Consider the following 23,805-nt stretch of genomic DNA (forward strand, 5'->3'; position numbering starts at 1 on the left):
CCCATTGTTCAAGGCCAACTGTATGATTTAAAGGAAGAAGTTTAGAATTTAAGGTTTCAGAGGTGACAGGAAGCCTGGGTTGTATTCCCTAGAGGTAAGAAAACTAATTCTGAGATCAATGTCAAATAAAGTATACATCTCCATGGTAGTAACAGGAAGGAGCAGAAATACATATCTGTGCTAGGTTAAAAAAAATAAATAAAAAGCAATGAAGAAAGAGATAACATATCTATAGGCCAGAAAATAGAAAATATGGACTAGCTGACACTTCCTAATGAGGAATAGTTACTGAAAGAGACTATGTCTTTTTTAAGAGACATACAATGAAGGTGCCTAGCTGGCTCAGTCGATAACAGCGTGCGACTTGATCTCAGGGTTGTGAATTCAAGCCCCATGTTGGGTGTGGAGATTACTTTAAAAAAAAAAAAAAAAGACATACAAAGTAAACATTTTATTATCATTAAAACCATTAATAAATTTATTGGGAATCACATTATTCCCTTAATTTTTTCACAGAGAATATTCCATTTACTGTGTAGTTCATCATCTTTAGGACATGTTTTATGTAATATACTTGTTAGCATAGTAGTTTCAATTGGGCAAAACTTACTGCCAATAAAACCTGCTTTTAATTTGTCACATATTTCCAGTGGCAACCAATGATCAGGTGCTTCAATATTACAGATTTCAATTCTTCCATTCTTTATGTCTATGACTATTTTAATTTCCAAATATGACTGTCCATATAATACATTAAAGGAAGTGTTTATACTAAACTTTGGAGTTTTGCCATATATCCACTCCCAGGTCTGTAGTTCTTTGGCTTTATTATTTATTCCAGGAAACAGTGTCTCATCCGTTGGGTTTATTAGGTTAATATGATTATCAATTTGATGGTAAGCAGCATATTCTGCAGCAATAGCATTCATCAGTACTTCACAGGTCAGAGTGGGATCTTTTTCCAAAAGATTTTTTACTACGGAAGGTATGCTAGCAGTGGCATTGCTCTTGATCCCTTGGTAAGGGCTCTTCAGCAAAGATGACAAGAAGGTCCTATTGGTACTACATAATAAAGTGCAATGGTGATAAGCAGTAGTCCGGCCAATCTTAGAAGCTGTTCCTGAGATTTTAAACTGTCCATCAAGTAAAAGGTCACATCTTTTAGTGGCCTGCACATCCAGCTGGGGTTGGATAGCATTCAGAGCTCTCACAACTAATTTTAAATTCTCCATCCTATTGTACTTTTTTTTGGTTGTAAAAAAAGTCAAATTGATATTACCCATATCATGATAGACTGTTCCTCCTCCACTTCTTCTCCGAGCCAGTTTTATACCTTCTTCTCTCATCAGATTCAGGTTGCATTCCTGCCAAGGATTCTGATGTCTACCTATTACAACAGAGGGAGAATTTCTCCAAAGGAAAAGAACCGGCTTGCCCTCTAGATTCACATGGTCATGGATCCAGTCTTCTACAGCCAGATTTTGATAAACATCATTAGAAATCGATTGTAAAATAAGCCCACTTTTTACTGTGTTTTTAAAGCCAGCTGTTGGGACCTTGAGGTTACAAAGTAACTGGAAGCAATTCTTCATTGAAAATGGGATCAGCATGCTTTTAAAAATGGAAGAGAAACAAGTTAATTGAGAAAAAGAAAATTTAATTGCATTTTCTAGCTCTTGATTCTCGGTTATTTAATCAAAAGTTTCTAATGTATCAGTTGCTTTGCTTGCCTTTTAGCTTTATTGTTAGTCTTTAACAACTCTACAACAGAGTACTCAAAGGAAATAAACGAAGACAAACCTGAAGAAGAGTTTCAATGTCTGATGGAATGTGCCTTGTGGAAACCACCTTCCCAGCTTCTGGGCTCTGGAGAGATCCTGTTAAAGCCAGGATATCCTCTTTCTCCTAGAGGAGGCTTGGATTCATCTGGGACCGGTGAATCTCTTTTTATTCAATGGTTCAGTAACAGATCAGCCTTGAAGGTCTGGTAAAATGTTTCTTTTCTTTTTTAAAAATGTTTGCTTATTTTTGAGATAGAGGGCGAGTGGGGGAGGGGCAGAGAGGCGGAGACCCAAGACTCCAAAGCAGGCTCCAGGCTCTGAGCTATCGGTACAGAGACCCAGGCTGGGCTCAAACTCACCAACTGTGCGATCATGACCTGAGCCAAAGTCGGAGAAGCCGACTGAGCCACCCAGGCCTCCCTAAAATGTTTCTTTACATTTTACAGTTTTCCCCCAGACAACAACCTTATTTCCATATTCTAGGGGGACGCTTTGATACCACCATTTTGCATTACAAACATGCTTTTCAACACTGAACAGAAAGCAAAAGATAACAATTCCATCTATCCTCTTATGTAGGCCCAGCTCCTTCAAAACACCTGTTATTTTGCTACATCTTTGACAGTACATAACTGACCCAGAGTCTCACGACGGTCGCATGTTTTATTTCGCTTTCTTGGCTCTCTGTGGGAACGCACACACCTGGCACCCAACACGTTTTAGTTTTTTACCCTCCTGCGTTGGGGATAAGCTGTTCCTAACCGTGGAGTTAGGTCGTCCCAAGCGGTGAGCGAAAACCACGGCGTGTACAGCACCGGCCTCGGCGGCCTGGACTCAGAGTCCCAGGTGTCCACCCACCACTCACACCCAAAGGGCCGCCCGCCCCAGCGGCCCCGAACCGCACTTACAGCTTAGCTCACCTGCTTCTTCCAGTCGCGCGCACGGCGCACGCAGGTTCCTACAGGAGAAGGACGCGTGCGAGGACCCCACGGCCCGTCAGGCTGCGCGCGCGGCCAGCCCCGCCCACTGCCCACTGGGCCAGAGGAAGGCTGGGCGGCGGAAGCGCCGAGAGGAGGCGGGGCCACGCCGGGAGCCCTTCGTTCCCATTCTTTGGTGTCTGGCTGTGGGTGCCCGAGGGGCTCTCGACAGAGTCGATCAGCTGGCGCTAAACCAGATTAGAGATGGGGATACTTTCCAATGGAAAGTCACAGCGCCCGCAGTTCAGATGGAGTTCCCCACGTGACAGCGCGGAGCTAAGGGTCACCCAGGGCGAAGGTAGGACAGGGCGGCTGTGTCAGGTTGGAGGGGGCATTCGCAGAGCGAGGCCAGAGGGAGGACGCCAGGAAGCCAGAGCAGTCAGGTCGCATGCCAGGCCAGGCCAGAGCACCAGCAGATGCCTACTGAATGTGCAGTCATTGCTCCAGGTCTTTCCATATCTCCTCACAGTCCAAAGAGCACATAATTCCACTTGGAAGGCGAGAAAACTAAAATCAGTTTTAAAAGACAAATTGCATTTAAAGGAATAAACGCTGGTATTCCCAATACAGAGATGGAAACTGCTGGGAAGGAGTGGGTCAGAAAATACACACTTAGGCTAATGAATGTTACCTATCTGCGGTGACCCTAAGTGCAGTTGGCAAGAAAATTCTTGTGGCTCAGCCAGGTGGGCAATTCCTCCAGCAAGCCAAAGTTTCATTTAACTATTGCTGCATAATAACTGACTCAAACATCAGTGGCTTAACACGATTTTTTATTTCTAATATTTATACGGTTTCACCAGAGCTTTATTCATCCAGGGTTGACTGAGCTGGGAGGTCCAGGATGGTCTTATTCACACCCTGGCAACTGGTGTTTACTGGCTGCTGGGGCACCTCAATTCACACCTAACCTTGGAAGAGACACTTCAGCCACCTTATGTTAGCCAAAGCAACAACAAAGTCAGGCCAGAGATAAGGGATGGAGCAATGGACCTCACCTCTTCATAAGAGGAGCCCAAAGAATTTGTGGTCTCTTTCAATCTTCCACAGAAATGAAAATTTTCAGTTAGAATAGAAACTGCCTAGGCCTGCATCTTGGAATAAGCAGCATCCAGGGTTCACAATTTGGTGATGCTTCACAGGGCTCCATAAAAAGCTACAATTTTTTTTTTTTTTTAAAGCTACAATAAAGACAAATGGCTCATTTATCATTACCCTTTTGGTTGAAGTTCCTCTTTCTTGTATTACGCAGATGGAATGGATTTTGTTCAGTTAGTCCCTCTAGGAATTTTATTAAAAATAGCCACACAATACTGTTTCCCTTTGCTTATATTACATCCTTCCTAAATTTCATTTCTCTCAAATCTGAGATAATTTTTTTTCCCTTTATTTCCTACTGAGGTGGTTGTGTCCTTTGGTTATTCTTAACCCTTCTCCTACTTCACCTCCACTGGAACCTTCTTCCACTGACACCCAAACATGAACTCTGCTTCATCATAACAATCCTCCAGTGACCCCACTTCCTTTTCCACCTTTCATCCTGTCTACTTCCCTTTAAAAGAGCAGAGCTTCAAGGACTTGCTACATATCCAGTTGCTTACTTCCCATTCATAATCAACTTCCAATATTTCTTCTGTCCCCATTCTGTCAAAAGTGCTTTTTGAGTGGGGGGTGGTGAAATGGGTCAGGGTGGTCAAAGGTATAAACTTCCAGTTATAAGTAAGTCCTGGGGATCTAATGTACAGCATGGTGTCTATAGTTAACAATATTGTATTAATGTGTTTACAAGGTGCTGAGAGTAGATCTTAAAATTTTTCATCACAAGAAAAAAATTTGATGGATGTTAACTTATTGTGTTGTTTTGCGGTATATACATATATAAAATCATTATGTTGTACACCTAAAACTAACCCAATGTCGTATGTCAACTATACTTCTATTAAAAAATAGAAATAAAGAATAAATAAATCTCTTTAAATCACTAAAAATGTATTCAGGGCTGATGAAGAATGAGGTCAGCTACTTATTTTCAAATGGTTGTGGGGAGACGGAAGGCCTTTGTACTAGCAACTTTTCTGTAAATTTGAGATTGTTTCAAAATAAAAGGAAAATAATATATGTTAGGTGTCTGACACTGTAATAAAGACTGTTAGTGCCCCCATGCATTCTCCAGCTGCTGTGAGTGTAGGAGCTGTTGTGTCCAGAGACACGTTAGTGATTCATGCTACCTCCCTGCTCCTCCAGCCTCCCCCTTGGGCTTTGTGGTAGCAATCAAGGTCTGACTAGTATGGGGCACAATAGTCCCACCCTTTGCCTCAAAATGGGTAATGGAACAGCTGTACAGTCAGATCCTTCCAAAGCATCCTGTGGATCAGGCCAAGAATTTATCTGAGCTCTCATCCTCAGCTGACTCCTATTTCCCTGTCTTGCTTCCCTCACTCCCTTACATGCTTTTTCTAAAGAGCACACTCTCAAAAATCACATGCATCTGAATTCCTGTCTCAGGCAGTTTCTAGGGAATCCCAACTAAGAGATCACACACTAGCTCAATAAGTGAAAGCTTTTATTATTAGCATCCATGACAACATCATTAGATGCAATACATAATAGGTTTAGACACCTTATTTTATGGATATGTTGAATTTAAAGTCTCCTAAACATCCTTATTTCTGCTGAACTACTTTTTTTTTTTATGGGAAGTTTACTGTCTTATTAGAAGTGGCAGAACTCTGAAAAGTACTCACTTTAGGATTCCACTTGTAGAATTCTCCCAAAACACCTAAGTGAGGTTGTTATCCTTATTAAGCTTGTTCCATTTTACCTCTTCCAGGAAGTCTTTGTGGATTTCCCTTGTCAAGTGTGCTAAAACTATGGCTTAAGTTGGATTTAAGAATTCCAGTTTTTTGGTATCTTAGCAGCAGTGGTTCTCAATGAGGGTGATTAATGTTAGCATTTTTATTGTCTCAATGACTTGAGTGAGCTACCATATCTGACATCATGCAATGCATGAGGCATCATGCACAATGAAAAATCATCCCACATTCAGCATCACCATGACTATCAAATATCCTGTTGGACATTCATGGAGATGAAAAACAAGGCTGTAAATATCTGAGCCAAGCCCCTGTTAAAAAAAAAAAAAAGTGATTTTGCTAAGGTCATTGTGACATTTCACGTTGCTAGATCCAATCCTTGTCTAACCTTGCAGTTGACTACCTCTACCTTAATGACTACTGTGGGCAATCTTGACATTACCTTGTCTTGGTTTTCCACCATCCTCAATGCCAGTTCCTCAGTTCCTTTGCTAGTTCCCTTGTGCTGACTAGCTCCTAAATGTTGGAGTTCTCAGGACTTTAGCTCACATTATACATTCACCTTAAGCAATTTCATTCATTCCCAAGGCTTTAAATGCCATTTCTGTGTACAACTTCAAAAGTTGTATTTTTAGTTTCATACATATAAATGACTACTTGCCTTGGAAGCTGGGTTATGTCCCCAAACCATGCTCCTGAGCTTTTCCCTAAGGAACCTCCATGCATGTAGTCTCTTTAGCTAGAAATCGTTTCTTTTTCCTCCACTTTCAAACCATCACTCTTTCCTGCTAAACTTCATTTGGACTTTAACCCTTCTCAAGATCTCAACCATCACCATCATGTTACTTAGACAACCATGTCACTGCAAAAGCTATGAAAACTTCCTAGTTCCAACAATTAAAAATCAAGTTTATGTGTTATGTCTCCTGTCTTTCTGAACATTTTACTTTTTCTTCATGGTACATCATAATATGCATCTTATAGAATTACTGTCTGATACTGTATCTTCCCTGGTAGACAGTAAGCACTATGAAGATGGTGGCTATTTTATTCACTACTATATCCCCACCAAGAAACATAATGCCAAGTTAGGTGAACAAATGAATGACTTATGTTTTTTTCCTCTCCCAAAGAATTATGTTCTGTAAATGATAAAAAGCAGTGTCTTATTGGCTTATGTCCAATTCAACAATTTTATTTAACTCTAGGATCAATATTCCTTACAATACATTTGTATTTTTCTGATTTATAAAATAGTTTCCCCTGAAAGAAGATGGTTTTTCATCTTTGTTTTTATGAATATTAAGGAAATTTCTCACAATTAGCCATTAGAGATAGCCAGTAAATTTTAAAGTACAGGAAAATGTTCAAAACATACATACATACATAATATAAATAGTTACAAGGTCACTATATGTCAACACAAAATGGTTTTACTTTCATCTAACAATACTTGGGACAATACTGCTGTCTCAAACTACTAGACATTTCTATAAGAATGGCAAACTGATGCTATAAAACAAGAATTTTTTTTTATCAATATATTAGGTTTATTTATTTATTTTTTCAATATATGAAGTTTATCGTCAAATTGGTTTCCATACAACACCCAGTGCTCATCCCAAAAGGTGCCCTCCTCAATCCCCATCACCCATCTTTCACTCCCTCCCACCCCCCATCAACCCTCAGTTTGTTCTCAGTTTTTAAGAGTCTCTTATGCTTTGGCTCTCTTTCACTCTAACCTTTTTTTTTTTTTTCTTCCCCTCCCCCATGGTCTTCTGTTAAGTTTCTCAGGATCCACATAAGAGTGAAACCATATGGTATCTGTCTTTCTCTGTATGGCTTATTTCACTTAGCATCACACTCTCCAGTTCCATCCAAAAACAAGAATTTTTTAACACAAGACTATTTTTCTTACATTAAGTATTGGTGGTATAAAATGGTAGTATCTATAAAATAAACCATTAGACTTGGAAATAACTATTTTGTAACTCTGAAATGAATTCAATGTGGGGAAAAATAGTTTTAAAAGGATGATTTAAAATGTGAAATGCTTCTCAAGATATGTAACTTACTGGTCTTTTGCAGGGTTTATGTGAAGTGATCTTTTACAGAACAGAAATGCAAAACTGCAGTAAGATAAAGTACCCTAAAGCAAAATCCCAAACTTGAAATATTAAAAAATTGGTACACTAGAAATAGTATGAAATACAGGTGTCAAATTGTTCAGGCACTGTTTTTGATCACTTGTTAGAGAAACATTATAATTAAAATGTTTTAGTACCATTTAAATACTGTTAATCAAAAATTCTGATTTTTGACAAGGATAGAATACCAGAGAATTTTGCTTTGAATTTTGAAAAGTTTTTTTCCCCTAAGACAACTGTTTTGAATATGTATCAAAAAAGTGCAGTCTAAGGTGATTCATAAATAGTGAAAAATAAGCAATCATCATTCTTCATTTTGTTAGGTTTTCCTAATAAGGTTAAGTTCTCATTCAACATGCTCTCTTAGTCAAAAGCAATTTCTTTGGCAGAATGTACAAATAACTTCATTCCACATCTGTCATTTCTATTCCATCATTTTCTTTAACATATACTACAGAACCCAAGATTTTCTCTGAAAGAGATCCTGTGCTAATCTCTTTACTTCTTGTAAAGTTTTCTTGGCTTGTGTTTTCTAATCTTATTTTCTTGATGTTTTGAAATAACTGAGTCACTGGTTCCAACTTGCTTTTCTCAGTCCCTTGCATTAAATGATCGTCCACTTTTGAATCCACACGCATAGCAGATACCTGAGTAGCAGATTTACTAAGGGAAAATCCCATTGGGAGAGCTGAATAATATAGTTGGCAGGTATCTCTTTAAGCAGTGGAAATGTTTCTTCAACTTGATTGCTTGGAAAGAAATGATAACAGGTGAATACAGTGGTAATTTCAACTAACCTCATGGCAGTGCTTGTTTTCATGAAACATCATGGTGGTGACTCCAAAAATATAAAGTAAAATTGCCTTGGGGTGCCTGGGTGGCTCAGTCGGTCCAACTTCAGCTCAGGTCATGATATCATGGCTTGTGAGTTCAAGGCCCCCCCCCCCCCCCCCAGTCAGGCTCTAGCCTGACAGCTCAGAGCCTGGAGCCTGCTTCAAATTCTGTGTCTCCCTCTCTCTTTGCCCCTCCCCCGCTTGCTCGTGTGTGTGTGTGTGTGTGTGTGTGTGTGTGTGTGTGTGTGTGTGTGTGTGTGCGCGCGCGCGTGCTCTCAAAATAAATATTAAAAAAAATTTAAAAGTAAAATTGCCTTCCACTTCTCAATGTTTACATTTTCTTTGTAGGAGGATTTGCAGTTCTACAGGTTCTGTGAAAGTCTTTTTAAAAAGGAATTTATCAGATTTTGTGCTTTATCACCTTTCAGAAATAAGAGAGCTTCTCTACTTAGTCCTTTATATCGTTTTTCCTATTAAAAATTGTTAATAAATTATTAATGGATTAAAGAAATAATTACTGAAGGCCAAACACTCTGCTAGGTATTCTGCCAAAAATACAGATGCCCAAACAACTGTAAACATTTACCTATGAAGCAAACAGAATTAATGGGGGACGACTGGATGGCCCAGTGGATTAAGTGTCTGGCTCTTGATCTCTCAGGTCATGATCTCACTGTTTGTGAGATCAAGCCCCACATCAGGCTCTGTAGCTGACAGCATGGAGATTGGGATTCTCTCTCTCCGCCCCTTCCCTGCTCATGCTCACACTGTCTCTTTGTCTTTCAAAATAAATAAACTTAAAAAGGAATTGAAGGGAGAAATAGTTCTATAATAATAGTTGAAGATTTCAATATTCCACTCTCAATAATGGATAGAACAACTAGATAGAAATAAGAAAATAGAGGACTTAGTAAAGAAATAGAGCACTTAAACAACAAACCGACTAGATTTTTTAATTTTAATTTTTTTTAATGTTCATTTTTGAGAGAGAGAGAGAGATACAGCATGAGTGGGAGAGGGGCAGAGAGGGAGAGGGAGACACATAATCTGAAGCAGGCTCCAGGCTCTGAGCTGTCAGCACAGAGCCCAACATGGGGCTAGAATTCACAAGCTATGAGATCATGACCTGGGCTGAAGTCAGACACTCAACTGACTGAGTCACCCAAGTGCCATTAATTTTAATTTTTTATTTAAGTAGGCTTCATGTCCAGCATGGAGCCCAATGTGGGACTTGAACTCATGACCCTGAGATCAAGACCTCAGCTGAGATCAAGAGTCAGACACTTAACCAATGGGCCACTCAGGTGTCCCTAAACCAACTACATTAACAAACATTTACAGAACACTCTACCCATCAACAGCATACACATTTTTCTCCAGTGCACTTGTGACATTTTCCGGGATAGACCACATGTTAGACCACAAATTGAGTCTCAACCGATTTTAAAAGGTCGATATCATATAAGGCATCTTCTCTGACCACAACAGAATGAAGTTGAAATCAGTAACAGAAAACAGGAAAATTCATGAATTTGTGGAAATGAACACACTTTTTTTTTTTTTTTGAGAGCATGAGTAGGGAAAGGGCAGAGTAAGAGGGAGAGAGAGTAAGCAGGCTCCATACCCAGTGCGGTAGCTCAACCTCACTACTGTGAGATCATGACCTGAGCCGAAATCAAGAGTTGGATGCTTAACCTATTGAGCCACCCAGGCATCCTGAAATTAACACACTTTTAAACAACCAATGGATCAATGAAATCACAACAGAAATTAGAAAACACTTAGAGATGAACTTAAATTTACAGCATATCAAAACTTACTGGATACAGCTAAATCGGTGCTACAGTGGAAATTTATAGCTATTAACACATTAAAAAAACAAGATCTCAAATCATCAACCTAATTTTATAACATAAGGAACTAGAAAAAGAAGAAAAACTAAACTTACAGACAGCAAAAAGAAGAAAATAATAAAGATAGAAATAAAATAAAATAAATAGAAAATAGAAAAACAACAGAAAAAGCAATGAAACCAAAAGTAGTTCTTTGAAAAGATAAACAAGATTGACACAATTTCTTAGATGGATTAAGAAGAAAAGATGACTCAAATTATTAAAATCAGAAATGAGAGCAGGACATTACTACTGATTTTACTGAAATAAAAAGGAATATAAGAGAGTGCTCTATTTTATATGTCAACAAATTGGATATTCTAGCTGAAATGGACAAGTTCCTAAAAACAGAAAACCTACCAAGACTAAATCATGAAGAAACAAAATCTGAATAGTCATCAAAATTCTCTTGACAAACAAAAGCCCCGGACCAGATGGCTTCACTGGTGAATCCTACCAGACACATAAAGAAGAACTAATACCAATCTTTGTCAAACTTTTCTAAAAATTGAAAAGGAGGGAACCCCTTATGTTACCATGAGGCCAGCATTACCCTGATATAAAAGCTGTAAGAAAACAAGCAAACAAACAAAAACCCTACAACAACCTGTAGACCAATATTCCTAAGGAACATTGATACAAAAATTCGCAACAAAGTACTAGCAAACCAAATTCAGCAGGATATTAAAAGGATTACACATCCTGATCAAGTGGGTTTATTCCTGGAATGCAAGAAAGGTTCAATATATAAAAATTGATCAATGTAATATATCACATTACAGAATGAAGGAAAAGAACCACACAATCAACTCAATGAAGCAGAAAAACATTTGACAAAATTCAACAAACTTTCATGATGAAATAGACAAACTAGGAAAAGATGGAAAATACCTCAACAAAATAAAAGCCATATGTGAAAACCCACAGCAAACATCATAATCAGAGAAAGCTTTTCCTTAAGATCAGGAATAAGGCAAGGATGCCCACTTTCACCACTTCTATTCAACACAGTACTGGAAGTTCTAGCCAGAGCAAAAAGAAATAAAAGGCACACAAATTGGAAAGGAAGAAGTAAAATTATCTCTATTCACAGATAATATGATCTTATATGTAGAAAATTCTAAAGATGGCACACACACACACACACACACACACACACAAAACTGTTGGAACAAATGAATTCAGCAAAGTGGCATGATACAGTCAACACACAAAAGTCAGCTGCATTTCTATATACTAACAATAATCTGAAAAGGAAATTAAGAAAATATCCACTTACATTAGCATAAATGGAACAATAAGATACTTAGGAATTAACTTAACCAAGGTGAAAGACTTGTATGATGAAAAATACAAAACACTGCTGAAAGAAATTAAAGAAGACATAAATAAAACACATCCCATGTTCACAGATTAGAAGACCTAATATTATTAAGATGTTCATATTACTCAAAGTGATCTACACATCCAAAGCAATCCTTATCAACATCCCAGTGACATATTTTGCAGAAATAGAAAAATCCATCCAAAAATTCATATAGAATCTCGAATAACCAAAATAATCTTGAAAAAGAATAAAGCTGGAAGGCTTACATTTTTTGATTTTAAAACTTAATAGAAGGCTACAGTAATCAAAATAATGTACTGGCCTAAAAACAGACATACAGACCAATGTAACAGAGTCCAGAAATAAACCCTCACATATATGGTCAAATGATTTTTTTTAAGTTTATTTATTTATTTTGAAAGAGAATGTGCATGCAAATGGGGGAGGGATGGGGTGGGCAGAGGGAATCCCAAGCAGGCTCTGCACTGGGGCTTGATCTCAGGAAGGGTGAAATCATGACCCAAGCCAAGATCAAGAGTTGGATTCTGTTTTTTTTTTTTTTTTTAACGTTTTATTTATTTTTGAGACAGAGACAGAGCATGAATGGGGGAGGGGCAGAGAGAGAGGGAGACACAGAATCGGAAGCAGGCTCCAGGCTCCGAGCCATCAGCCCAGAGCCTGATGCGGGGCTCGAACTAACGGACTGCGAGATCGTGACCTGAGCTGAAGTCGGACGCCCAACCGACTCAGCCACCCAGGCGTCCCAAGAGTTGGATTCTTAACTAACTGAGCCACCCAGGCGCCGCAGCTCAAGTGATTTTTGATAAGGGTGCTTAGATCATTTCATGGAGAAAAGGACAGTTTTTTCAACAAAAGGTGCTGGGGAAGCTGGATATCCACCCGCAAAAAAAAAAAAAAAAAATGGAACCCTTACCTAACACCATATGCAAAAATTAACTCAGAATGTATCAAAGACCTAAATATAAGATCTAAAACTATAAAACACCTAGAAGAAAACATAAGGCAAAAGCTTTGCCATGGATTTGGAAGTAATTTCTTGATTATGATGCCAAAGGCATAGGCAACAAAAGAAAACAGACAACTTGGTCTTCATGAAAATTAAAAAAAAAATTGTGTGTCAAAAGGCACTATCCAGAGTAAAAAGGCAACAGAAAAAATGGGAGAAAATATTTGTAAATCATATATCTGGTAAGTGACCAGTAGAATATACAGTGAACTCCTAAAATTCAACAACAAAAACCCAATTAAAAAATGGACAGAGGACTGGATTAGATATTTCCTCAAAGAAGATATGTGAATGTCCAATAAGCACATGAAAAGATGTTCAGCATCACTAATAATTACAGAAATGCAAATCACAACAGTGAGACACTGCTTTGTACCCATTAGGACAGCTATTACAGAGAGAGAGAGAGAGAGAGAGAGAGAGAGAAAAGAAAGAAAGAAAGAAAAGAAAGAAAGAAAGAGAGAAAGAAAGTAAGAAAGAAAAAGAAAAAGAAAACAAGTGTTGGCAAAGGTATGGAGAAATTGGAACCCTTAGGTACTGTTGGTGGAAATGGAACAGCTGCTGTGGAAAATAATTTGGCAGTTCCCCCCAAAAGCTAAAAATAGAATTACCATATGATCCAGCAAACCAACTTCTGGGTATAGACCCAAAATAATTGAAATCAGGGTCTCAAATAGTTGTACACCCATGTTCATAGTAGCCTTATTCGCAACAGCTAAAACATGGAAACAGTTCAAGTGTCCATTGATGGGTAAGCAACATGTAATGCATATATATACAATAGAATATTATTTAATACTATAAAGGAAGAAATCCTGTAATATGCTACATGATGGACATTATGCTCAGTGAAATAAATTGGTCACAAATCGGTCACAATCGTCCACTGTATGATTCTTCTTGTGTAGTACTTAGAATACTCAAAATCAGAGAGAAAGAATGGTGGTTGCCATAGGGGGTTATTGTTTAATGGGTATAGAATTTCAGTTTTACAAGATGAAAATAATTCTGGAGAGGGATGGTGGTAATGGTTGCACAACATTATGAATGTATTTAATACACTGAACTGTACACACTCAATTGGTTAAGATGTTAAGTTATATGTATATCTTACCATAATATAAAAAAATGAAAAAAAAAAAGAGTCCAATAAAGATACAGTACTTTTCAATACAGATCCCCAATCTGTCAAGAGAGATGAACATGCAACATGAAGGAAGGGCCCAGAGAGGTTTTGAAAGGAGGGGAGCCTAGGTCAGGGTTGGGCTTTGAAAGATGGGCAGGAACTTGAAAGGCAGAATTGACCAGGTTGGAAGAAGGGACCAGCTTCCTGGCACAAGGAAGACAGTGAGGACTTCTGAAGTTTTGTCTAGTGCTTGTTAGAGAACAGTGATTGACCGACCGAAGTACTTAAGCAGCAGTGTGAGATCTGAAACAGACTCCAAGTTGTGAATGAGAGCACTTTGCCACTTTTTGGAATATTGTCCTTCTTTTCCTCCCTCCTTCCCTTCCTCCCTCTCCCTCTTTCTTTCTCTCTCTCTTTCTTTCTTTCTGAGAGGGAGATAGAGAATCCCAGGCAGGCTCTGTGCTTTCAGTGCAGAGCCCAATGCTGGGCTGGAACTCACCAACTACGAGATCACGACCTGAGCTGAAATCAAGAGTTGGATGCTTAACTGACTGAGCCAGGAATGTGTCCAGGCACCCCAACAATGTATTATTTCTTTAATATTTAGGCACTGTGGTATCTGAGTTTAGAATTCCATCCCTATCAAGCTATAATCATTTTATTGACAAAAGATCTCTAATGATATCATCTTGAAACCTTAATCCATATGTGTGATTGAATATCAGTATTTACAACAGAACAAAGTCCTGGGTCTGTTGCAGTATCCTAAACATACTAGTTACTCAAATACTGTTAATATGAAAATTAGGAAATGGCTTTCTAGGAATCAGAGATAATTTAGCTAAAGTTTGAAAAGATCTCTCTGATGATATTCTAAAATGTAGGTCTCCCTGTTTCTTAGATCTGGAAACTGAAGTGAATATTTTTTCTCATCAAACACATATATATTACTGTCTTCAAATTAGTAAAATTGAATTTATTCTATTCTTTGGTCTGTCCTCTTTGATTATTTAAAAAGGAAGTACTCTGGGCATAAGACACGAATAAATGCTTTTCTAAAGAAGACACCCAGATGGCCAACAGGCACATGAAAAGATGCTCACCATCGCTCCTCATCAGGGAAATACAAATCAAAACCACAGTCAGATACCACCTCACGCCAGTCAGAGTGGCTAAAATGAACAAATCAGGAGACTACAGACTCTGGAGAGATGTGGAGAAACGGGAACCCTCTTGCACTGTTGGTGGAAATGCAAACTGGTGCAGCTGCTCTGGAAAAGTGTGGAGGTTCCTCAAAAAATTAAAAATAGATCTACCCCTATGACCCAGCAATAGCACTGCTAGGAATTTACCCAAGGGATATAGGAGTGCTGATGCATAGGGGCACTTACCCCAATGTTTGTAGCAGCACTTTCAACAATAGCCAAATTATGGAAAGAGCCTCAATGTCCATCAACTGATGAATGGATAAAGAAGATGTGGTTTATATATACAATGGAATACTACTTGGCAGTGAGAAAGAATGAAATCTGGCCATTTGCAGCAACATGGATTGAACTGGAAGGTATTATGCTGAATGAAGTAAGTCAGGCAGAGAAAGACAGATACCATATGTTTTCAGTCATATGTGGATCCTGAGAAACTTAACAGAAGACAAGGGGGAGTAGAAGGGGGAGAAAAAAAAGTTACAGAGAGGGAAGGAGGCAAACCATAAGAGACTCTTAAATATTGAGAACAAACTGAGGGTTGATGGGGGTGGGGGAGAGGGGAAAGTGGGTGATGGGCATTGAGGAGGGCACCTGTTGGGATGAGCACTGGGTGTTGTATGGAAACCAATTTGACAATAAATTATATTTAATATAAAAAAATAAAAAGGAAGTACTCTTGCCAAAAATGTTTAACTTGAATCTAATCTTGAGGACACAATCAGATAAACCCAAACTGAGAAATATTATATAAAAAAAAAATAGCCTCTAGTCAAAAATGTCAATGTTTGAAAGACACAGGGAAACTGAAAAATTGTTCCAGATTAAAAGAGACTAAAAAAACATGATTTCCAAATGCAGTTAATGATCCTTTAGTTGTGGGGGAGGGAAATGTACTATAAAGGCCATTTCTTGGACCACTGGAAAATTTGAGTATTGATGGTTTAGTAGATAATAATATTGTATTAATGTTAAATGCCCCAAATGTAGTACCTACTATGGTTATATAAGTGAATGTCCTTATTCTTAGGAGATACATGCTGAAATTGGGGTAAAGGATCTTTCCACAACTTGTTTTCAAATATTCCAGCAATAGATACAAAGAGAAAGTAAAATATGAAAAATGTTAACAACTATTGAATCTAGGTGGAAAGGGTTAAAAAAATTGTTCACTGTATTATTCTTGTTAAATTTCTGTATGTTTAAAACTTTTTCAAACTACAAAGTTGAAAAAACTTAAGAATATACAACTGACCCTTGAACAACACAGGTTTGAACTGCATAGGTCCACTTATGTGTGAATATTTTGTCTTTTCTTTTTTTTTTTAAAAAAAATTAATGTTTATTTTTGAGAGAGAGAGAGAGAGAGAGAGAACGCAAGCAGGGAGGGGCAGAGAGAGAGGGGGAGACACAGAATCTGAAGCAGGCTCCAGGCTCCAAGCTGTCAGCACAGAGCCCAATGCGGAGCTTGAACTGCACAAGCCATGAGATCATGACCTGAGCCGAAGTCAAACACTTAACCCACTGAGCCTCCCAGGCGCCCCGTGAATATTTTTTCAATACATACAGTATGGTACTGTAAATGTACTTCCTCTTATGATCTTCTTAACATTTTCTTTTCTCTAGTTTACTTCTCATAAGAATACAGTATATAATACATATATAAAATATGTGCTAATTATTTATATTATTGGTAAGGATTCCAGTCAACAGTAGGCCATTAGTAGTTACGTTTTTGGGGGATCAATAGATACATGTGGATTTTCAACCACATGGGCAGGGGAGGTTGGCACCCCTTAACCCTGCATTGTTCAAGAGTCAACTATAGTAACAAAACTCTGTGAAACATTATACTGCATATGAAATCAACAATGGTAAGATAATGGTAACATATAGATTCTCAACAAGCACATTAAATTTCAGTTTAATAGCAAAATTGAGGAAGAACCAAATGCAATAGGGTATATTTGGCCCTCTGAGTGTCCCTTTCACTTGTCTGGAATCTTGAGGACATGAAGAAAGAACAAGTATATTTGGGACCTCTTTGGCCTGGCATTCAGATAGCCATTCAAGAAAATTTTTTTTAATGGTTATTTATTTTGAGAGAGCAAGCATGAGCAGGGGAGAGACAGAGAGAGGGGGTCAGAGGATCTGAAGCAGGTTCTGTGCTGACAGCAGCAAGCGTGATGTGGGGCTCAAACCTGCAAACCATGAGATCATGACCTGAGCCTAAGTCAGACACTCAACTAAGAAACTAAATAAATTTGACATATACACACCACGGAGAGACTTGCCTTACCAGACATTAAGATATGCTACAAAGTCAAAATAAAAAAATAGTCTAGTACAGGCGCAGGAACAAATAAAGGACCAACGAAACATGACAGAGTTCTAATTTGGACCTAGTTGTGTGTAGGAACTTCATACATGGTAAAGGTGGCACCATACAACAGACTAAGTTTAGACAGAACAGACTAAGTTTAGTAGGATAGTACTGTCAATACTGGCTCACGATGTAGATGCAAATAAAGTAGGATCCCTATCTTATATATAAAAGTGAACTCCAAATGCAGTAAAGACCTAAATGTGAATTGCAGAACTATAAACACAGTTTTAAAAATGTAGGACAATATTTGTTATCTTGGGTGGAGAAAGAGTTCTTGAATAAAAACTAACAAGCTTAAACAGTAAGGAAGAAAACGGATGGATCTGAATACTCATAATTAAGAACTTCAATAAAGAAACTATAAACAGTTAAAAAGATGAAAATTGGAAGATGTGCTGTACAAAGCGGACAAGGAATTTACAGCTAGAGTATAAGAATAACTACAAATCAACAAGAAAATGGGAAACCCAATAGAAAAGTGGGCAAAGGATATAACGATGTAATTCACAGATTGGGGAATCCCAAATAGATAACAAGTACATAAAGAGATATTTGAACTTACTAGGAGTCAGAACAATGCAAGTTTACTACCATCAGAATGACAGACTCTAGGAAGGTAGATAACATGGAGTATTAAGAATACAGGATGACGAGGGGCGCCTGGTTGGCTCAGTTGGCTGAGCATCTGACTTCAACTCAGGTCATGATCTCACAGTTTGTGAGTTTGAGCCCCGCATCAGGCTGTGCTGACAGCTCAGAGCCTGGAGCCTGCTTCAGATTCTGTGTCTCCCTCTCCCTCTGCCCCTCCCCTGCTCACTATCTCTCTCTCAAAAATAAATAAACATTAAAAAAAAAAAAAGAATACAGGATGACAGGAAACCTTGTACATTGCTGGTAGAGTAATTTTTAGCTCCAATTTCATATTCTACATCCAAACCTTCAGTGAATCCTGTTTCTATTTTTACCCTTGCCCAACCCTTCCTATTGTGTATTCTTCAAACTGTATTTGGAATGAGCTTTTTTTTTTTTTTTTTTTTTTAAGTAGGCTCAATGCCCAATGTGCAGTTTGAACTCATGACCTTGGGATCAAAAGTCCCATGATCTACCGACTGAGTCAGCTAGGCATCCCCTGGAATGAGCCTTTTTAATAAAGTGTTAAAAAAATTTTGTTTTAATGTTTATTCATTTTAGAGAGACAGTGTGAGTGGGGGAGGGGCAAAGAGAGAGGGAGACACAGAATCCAAAGCAGGCTCCAGGCTCTGTCAGCACACAGTCCGATGTGGGGCTTGAACTCGTGGACTGCTAGATCATGACCTAAGCTGAAGTTGGGACACTTAACCGACTGAGCCACCCAGCACACCCCTGGAATGAGCCTTAAAAAAAATTTTTTTTTTAATGTTTATTTATTTTTGAGAGAGAGAGAGAGAGCATGCATGAGTGCATATGCATGAGTGGGGGGAGGGGGAGAGAGGGAGGGAGACACAGAATCTGAAACAGGCTCCAAGCTGTCAGCATAGGGTCTAACATGGGGCTTGAACTCATGAACTACAAGGTCATGGCCTGAGCCAAAGTCAGACACTCAACCAACTGAGCCACCCAGGTGCCCCTGGAATGAGCCTTTTAAAACATAAGCCAGATCTCATCAATACTCTGCTCACCACTCTGTTCTAGGTACTTTCCATGTCAGAGTAAAAGCCAAATTCTCTACATTTTGAGTCTCCAGCTGTGGTAAGGAGAATAATGGCCCTTAAAGATATTCACATCCTAATTCCCAGAACCTGTGAATGTCACATGGCAAGGGGAAATTAAGGTTGCAGATGGAATTAAGGTTCCCAGGCAAATGACCTTGAGGTAGGGAGTTTATCCTGGACTCACTGGTCGTTACCACTCTAACCACAAGGGTCTTCACAAGTGAAAGAGGGGAGGAATGTCACTATTAGAATGATGCAATGTGGGAAGGACCTGACTGGCCATTGCTGGCTTTGAAGCTAGAAGGAGACCACAAGCCAAACAAAGTGGGCAGCCTGTGGAGGCTGGATTCTTAGATGCTCCCCAAGAACCCCCAACAGGAATACAGCTCTGCTGACACCTTGATTTTAGTCTAGTGAGATCCATTTTGGACTCCTGACCTCCAGAGCTGTAAGATAATAAATCTGTGTTGCTTACATAACTACTAAGTTTGTGGTAAATTGTTACAGCAGCAATTGGAGACTAATACAGCCAGCTAACATTCTCAAATTCCTCTCTCACTCTGCCCCATGATCTTATTGCTATTCCTCAAGAATATGCTATGCCAAACCCTCTTCTGCTTTAAGGTTCATGCACTGACAGTTACCTCAGCCTGAAGCAATTATTGTGCAAAGCACTTCTGTTGGGGATGATTACTAACATGGGGTCTGAGGCTATCAATAGCTAGCTGACTTTGAGCCCTGAGGGAGTTAACAGGGACCAGATTTATCTTCATGTCTTCAACATCTTAAAAAAACAGACAACACATGAAACAGTGGTTTTTAAATAACAGACAATAGGCAGTGCATCCCTAAGAGATCCCTAAGAGAAAGGAAATAAACGAGGTGAAGCCTATAAGCGCTCACCGCCTGGAAATTTCAGGCTTCAGCACAAAGAGGGGGAACCCAAACTGTGTCTGGTTATTTCAGTGAGTTGAGGAGATAGGAGTTCAGAGTCTGCAGAGACCAGGGTCACTAGAATTTGTGGAGAGATGAGAGAGGTACAGTGAGAGAAAGAGCTCCAGAGATCTGCAGAGAGTTCCCCACAATTCTTTGGCTGAGTACTGATCAGGAAACACACGTGCAAGAAAACTACTGAAGCCTGGGAAAGAACCACCAAAAGTAGAAGGCCAAAAAGTCCATAGATCTTACACGGCCAAAAATGCAGTTCCCACCAGCCTGAGTATAAAGAACTCCTAACACAGGGGACATTATACAGAGTCCTCAGAAAGGTATTGGCTTAGCAATGGGGCCAAATTAGCCCTGAGAGTATTTTGGACCTAACAAAGCTTAAAAGCAAGCTTCTAAAGCAGTGCTGTCTGACAGAACTTTCCTCAATGATTGAAATATATTGTCCATTATACTAGCCACTAGCCACATGTGGCTTTTGGAGTTTGAAATGTACATAGTACAAATGAGGAACTAAATTTTAAGTTCTACCTAATTTTATTAATATAAATCCAAAATGCCACATGTAGCTAGCTAATGGTTACTGTTTTTTTTTTTTTTTTTTTTTTGTTTATTTATTTTTGAGAGAGAGACAGAGCATGGACTGGGGAGGGGCAGGCAGAGACACACACACACACACACACACACACACACACACACACACACACAGAATCTCAAGCAGACTCCAGGCTCTGAGCTGTCAGCACAGAGCCCGACATGGGGTTTGAACTCACGAACTGTGAGATCATAACCTGAGTTGAAGTTGGATGCTCAACGAACTGAGCCACCCAGGTGCCCCTAATGGTTACTGTTTTTTTTTTTTTAATTTTTTTCAATGTTTATTTATTTTTGAGACAGAGAGAGACAGAGCATGAACGGGGGAGGGTCAGAGAGAGAGGGAGATACAGAAGCCGAAATAGGCTCCACGCTCCGACCTATCAGCACAGAGCCCGACATGGGGCTTGAACTCACAGACCGTGAGATCATGACCTGAGCTGAAGTCGGACGCTCAACCAACTGAGCCACCCAGGCGCCCCAATGGTTACTGTTTTTAACAGTGCAGCTCTAAAGAGTCAAATTGTTTCCAAGTAACATTACTGCATTTCAGAACGCAGCCTAAATATATTTAAAGAAAAACAAAACCAAAAACCTCCAGCACCCAACAATGTAAAATCTGCAATGTCTGTTAGCCAAAAAAATTAACCAGGCATGAAAACAAGCAGAAAAATATGACCCATAAACAGGAGGAAAAAAAATCAGTTAATAAAAACAAACCCAGAAATGACACAGGTGATGGAATTAGTTCTCAAGGACTTTAAAAGCCATTTTAAATATATTCCATATTTTCAAGAAGGTAAAGCAAATCATAAGCACGATGAGGTTAGAAATGGAAGATATTAAAAAAGAATTAAAATTCCAGAGATGAAAAATATAATTCTGACATAAAAAATATGATGGATGGGATTAACACTGCCAAAGGAAAGAAAGTGACCCTGAAGATATATCACAAGATGTATCAAAATGAACACAGCATCAGTTAGTTGTGGAACAACATCAAGAACCCAAACATATGTTTAATTGGAGTCCCCCATTTTTTTAGGGTACCAAGGAGGTACAGAAAAAAAGGCAAAACAGATTTTTTTGTAGTGAAGCTGTGAAATGATGGAGAAGCTAAGGGAACAGAAAACCCAGACCTTAGAATTACCCAGGAGTACCTGTCACATATGTACTATAAAAGGATTAGTTGGGGCAGAATGGAGCACTTACCACTCTTTGGATTTCCATAGAGGAAAGAAAATGTTCACTTTCTTGGATTGGGGGACGAAGTCAACAGTCCTTGATAGGAAAAGAAAGGAAAATCTTCATGCTCTGGTTTGGCCTTAAAATGTCCTTTTCCTTACATTCTTCCCAAAGAATCTTCAGAAACATCTAGGTGGTGTACACAAATGCTTAAGGTTTTCTTATTTTTTCCCTAAGGGAAGTACTTTCCTAACTTCTGTATTAATAAGCCCCTCATTCCTCCCAAGTCTTCAACTCAGACTTTCGAGGTTCATACATTTTCCCCTCTTTTCAATAATGCTAGATAATGAGAACATTTTATTCACCATAATCTTAGTATCTGAAAAGGAAATGAGATTATACATTGTTCTCCCTAAAATAACTTTTTAGGATGGTCTTTGAGAGTTCATGCTTTGTTTTTTAAAATTTTTTTATTAAAAAAATTTTTTTTAAGTAAGCTCTATGCCCAATATGGAGCTTGAACTCATGACTCCTAAAGGAAGAGTCCCATGCTGTACCTACTGAGCTAGCCAGGTGCCCCAGTTCATGCTTCTTTGTAAATTATTTTTATCAGTTAGGTAATATTACACTTTAATACCTCTCGGGACCTCTGACTTTGTCTAAAATAACAAGTATTCTCAACTTAATTTTTTAGTGTCTAGCTATACTTACAAAGTATATGCTAGCTGAAAATAAATGCTACAAAATATGAGAAGATGTAATGGCACAAACAGGTGAAGAAATCAGAACAGAAATGGGGAAAACATGTCACATATTTAAACGTACTTCTACGAAGTAATTTGTTCTAACATAAAATGTGTTTATGGATGCCAAAAATATATGGGTGGGGGGAATGAGTACTCACCTGGCAAAAACAGGAATTGTCTCTTCAAATGTGAAATTACTTTTGAAATACACAGGCGAAAACTCGAACATCAGAGAACAGCCCTAAAAACCTAGTTACCTATTTAATCTGTAGGAAAAGGCAGGGAGATACAGCCATTAGAGTTCTGAAGTTTTTTGGGTTAAGACAAGTTATTTAATATTAAGAAATGTTAAAAAGATAGTATTTTTTTTCAAGCCGGGCTCCAAAACTTTGGCAGAGTAATGCAACCCTTATTCTTTTTCACTAAAAAGCCCTTTTTCCACTTTTAGGTAACGTGGCTAATTTTAACATAGTTGGATGGCCAAATATATTACACCTGGTTAAGTTACAGTGTTCCAAGACTCAAGGCCCCTACTTGGGAGAACACAAATTTAAATGGTTTTACACAGGAAAATAATCGACACAACATTAAATATCAAGTGAGGTAGTATACCCTTTACTTTTTTGGTTAACGATCTGGTGGAAAGGGGTTTTAGAGAACTGACATGTGGGGAAGGAATACCGGTCAGGAATCAGCGCCTGCCACTTCCCGATTCAACCATGACTGAATTGTGCAGGGCTGACCGGGTCGTGGGTCCGCTGGCTCCCCAGGCTGCAGGCTGCCGGTGCTCACCCGAACAGAACTGCTCTCTCCCGAGAGGCTGCAGCAGCAGAACCCCACCGGGGAGACTCCCCGAAAACCGGCGCCTGGCTGCGGCAGGAGAGCTAACCAACCTCTCAGCCCTCAAAAGCAGCTCTGGGGAGTAACACGTTCCGAGTAACTCACTGAACATGTGTCCAGAACGGTGTAGGATCCCTAAGAAAAATGGCACAAAGCTGCAGCAGCAAAGCAGCACGTATCCTAGAGCCGAGGGAAGAAGGCTGGAGGATACACAGCCCTGCGCATGCGCGTTCCATCCAGGTGCTACACCGCCGGCAGAGAATAAGAATTAAGTGGTGGAAAAGGGGGCT

General features: G+C 39.0%; 2 protein-coding genes across 7 annotated transcripts; both read right to left on the reverse strand.

Moving 5' to 3' along the window:
* Positions 1-436: 436 nt before the first annotated feature.
* On the reverse strand, positions 437-23,717 carry LIPT1 (lipoyltransferase 1). Of its 6 annotated transcripts, none has more exons than XM_042981195.1 (4): positions 23,621-23,717; positions 22,834-22,941; positions 21,957-22,025; positions 437-1,611 (listed from the first exon to the last, which is right to left on the reverse strand). In XM_042981195.1, the coding sequence occupies exons 2-4, from the start codon at positions 22,902-22,904 to the stop codon at positions 489-491; spliced, it is 1,263 nt and encodes a 420-aa protein (XP_042837129.1). In that variant the 5' UTR covers positions 22,905-22,941; positions 23,621-23,717; the 3' UTR covers positions 437-488. The 6 variants fall into 6 exon arrangements, with proteins under 6 accessions (XP_042837129.1, XP_042837130.1, XP_042837131.1 ...); XM_042981196.1 differs by lacking the exon at positions 23,621-23,717 and adding an exon at positions 23,468-23,530; XM_042981197.1 differs by lacking the exons at positions 21,957-22,025; positions 22,834-22,941; positions 23,621-23,717 and adding an exon at positions 2,702-2,798.
* On the reverse strand, positions 7,423-22,026 carry CA3H2orf15 (chromosome A3 C2orf15 homolog). The gene is made up of 2 exons (XM_042981201.1): positions 21,957-22,026; positions 7,423-8,467 (listed from the first exon to the last, which is right to left on the reverse strand). Exon 2 carries the CDS (start codon positions 8,396-8,398, stop codon positions 8,123-8,125), a length of 276 nt encoding a protein of 91 aa, XP_042837135.1. The 5' UTR covers positions 8,399-8,467; positions 21,957-22,026; the 3' UTR covers positions 7,423-8,122.
* Positions 23,718-23,805: the final 88 nt, after the last annotated feature.

The sequence above is a fragment of the Panthera tigris genome, chromosome A3 (assembly GCF_018350195.1).
Source record: "Panthera tigris isolate Pti1 chromosome A3, P.tigris_Pti1_mat1.1, whole genome shotgun sequence".
NCBI lineage: Eukaryota > Metazoa > Chordata > Mammalia > Carnivora > Felidae > Panthera > Panthera tigris.

Coding starts and splice junctions, on each gene's coding strand:
- CA3H2orf15 (XM_042981201.1), bottom strand. CDS start 8,398: ATGGGATTTTCCCTTAGTAAATCTGCTACTCAGGTATCTGCTATGCGT.
- LIPT1 (XM_042981195.1), bottom strand. CDS start 22,904: ATGTTCGAGTTTTCGCCTGTGTATTTCAAAAGTAATTTCACATTTGAA. Junction 22,026..22,833: donor ACAATTCCTGTTTTTGCCAG/GTGAGTACTCAT, acceptor TTTCCTATCAAG/GACTGTTGACTTCGTCCCCC. Junction 1,612..21,956: donor CTATGGAAATCCAAAGAGTG/GTAAGTGCTCCA, acceptor CATTTTTAAAAG/CATGCTGATCCCATTTTCAA.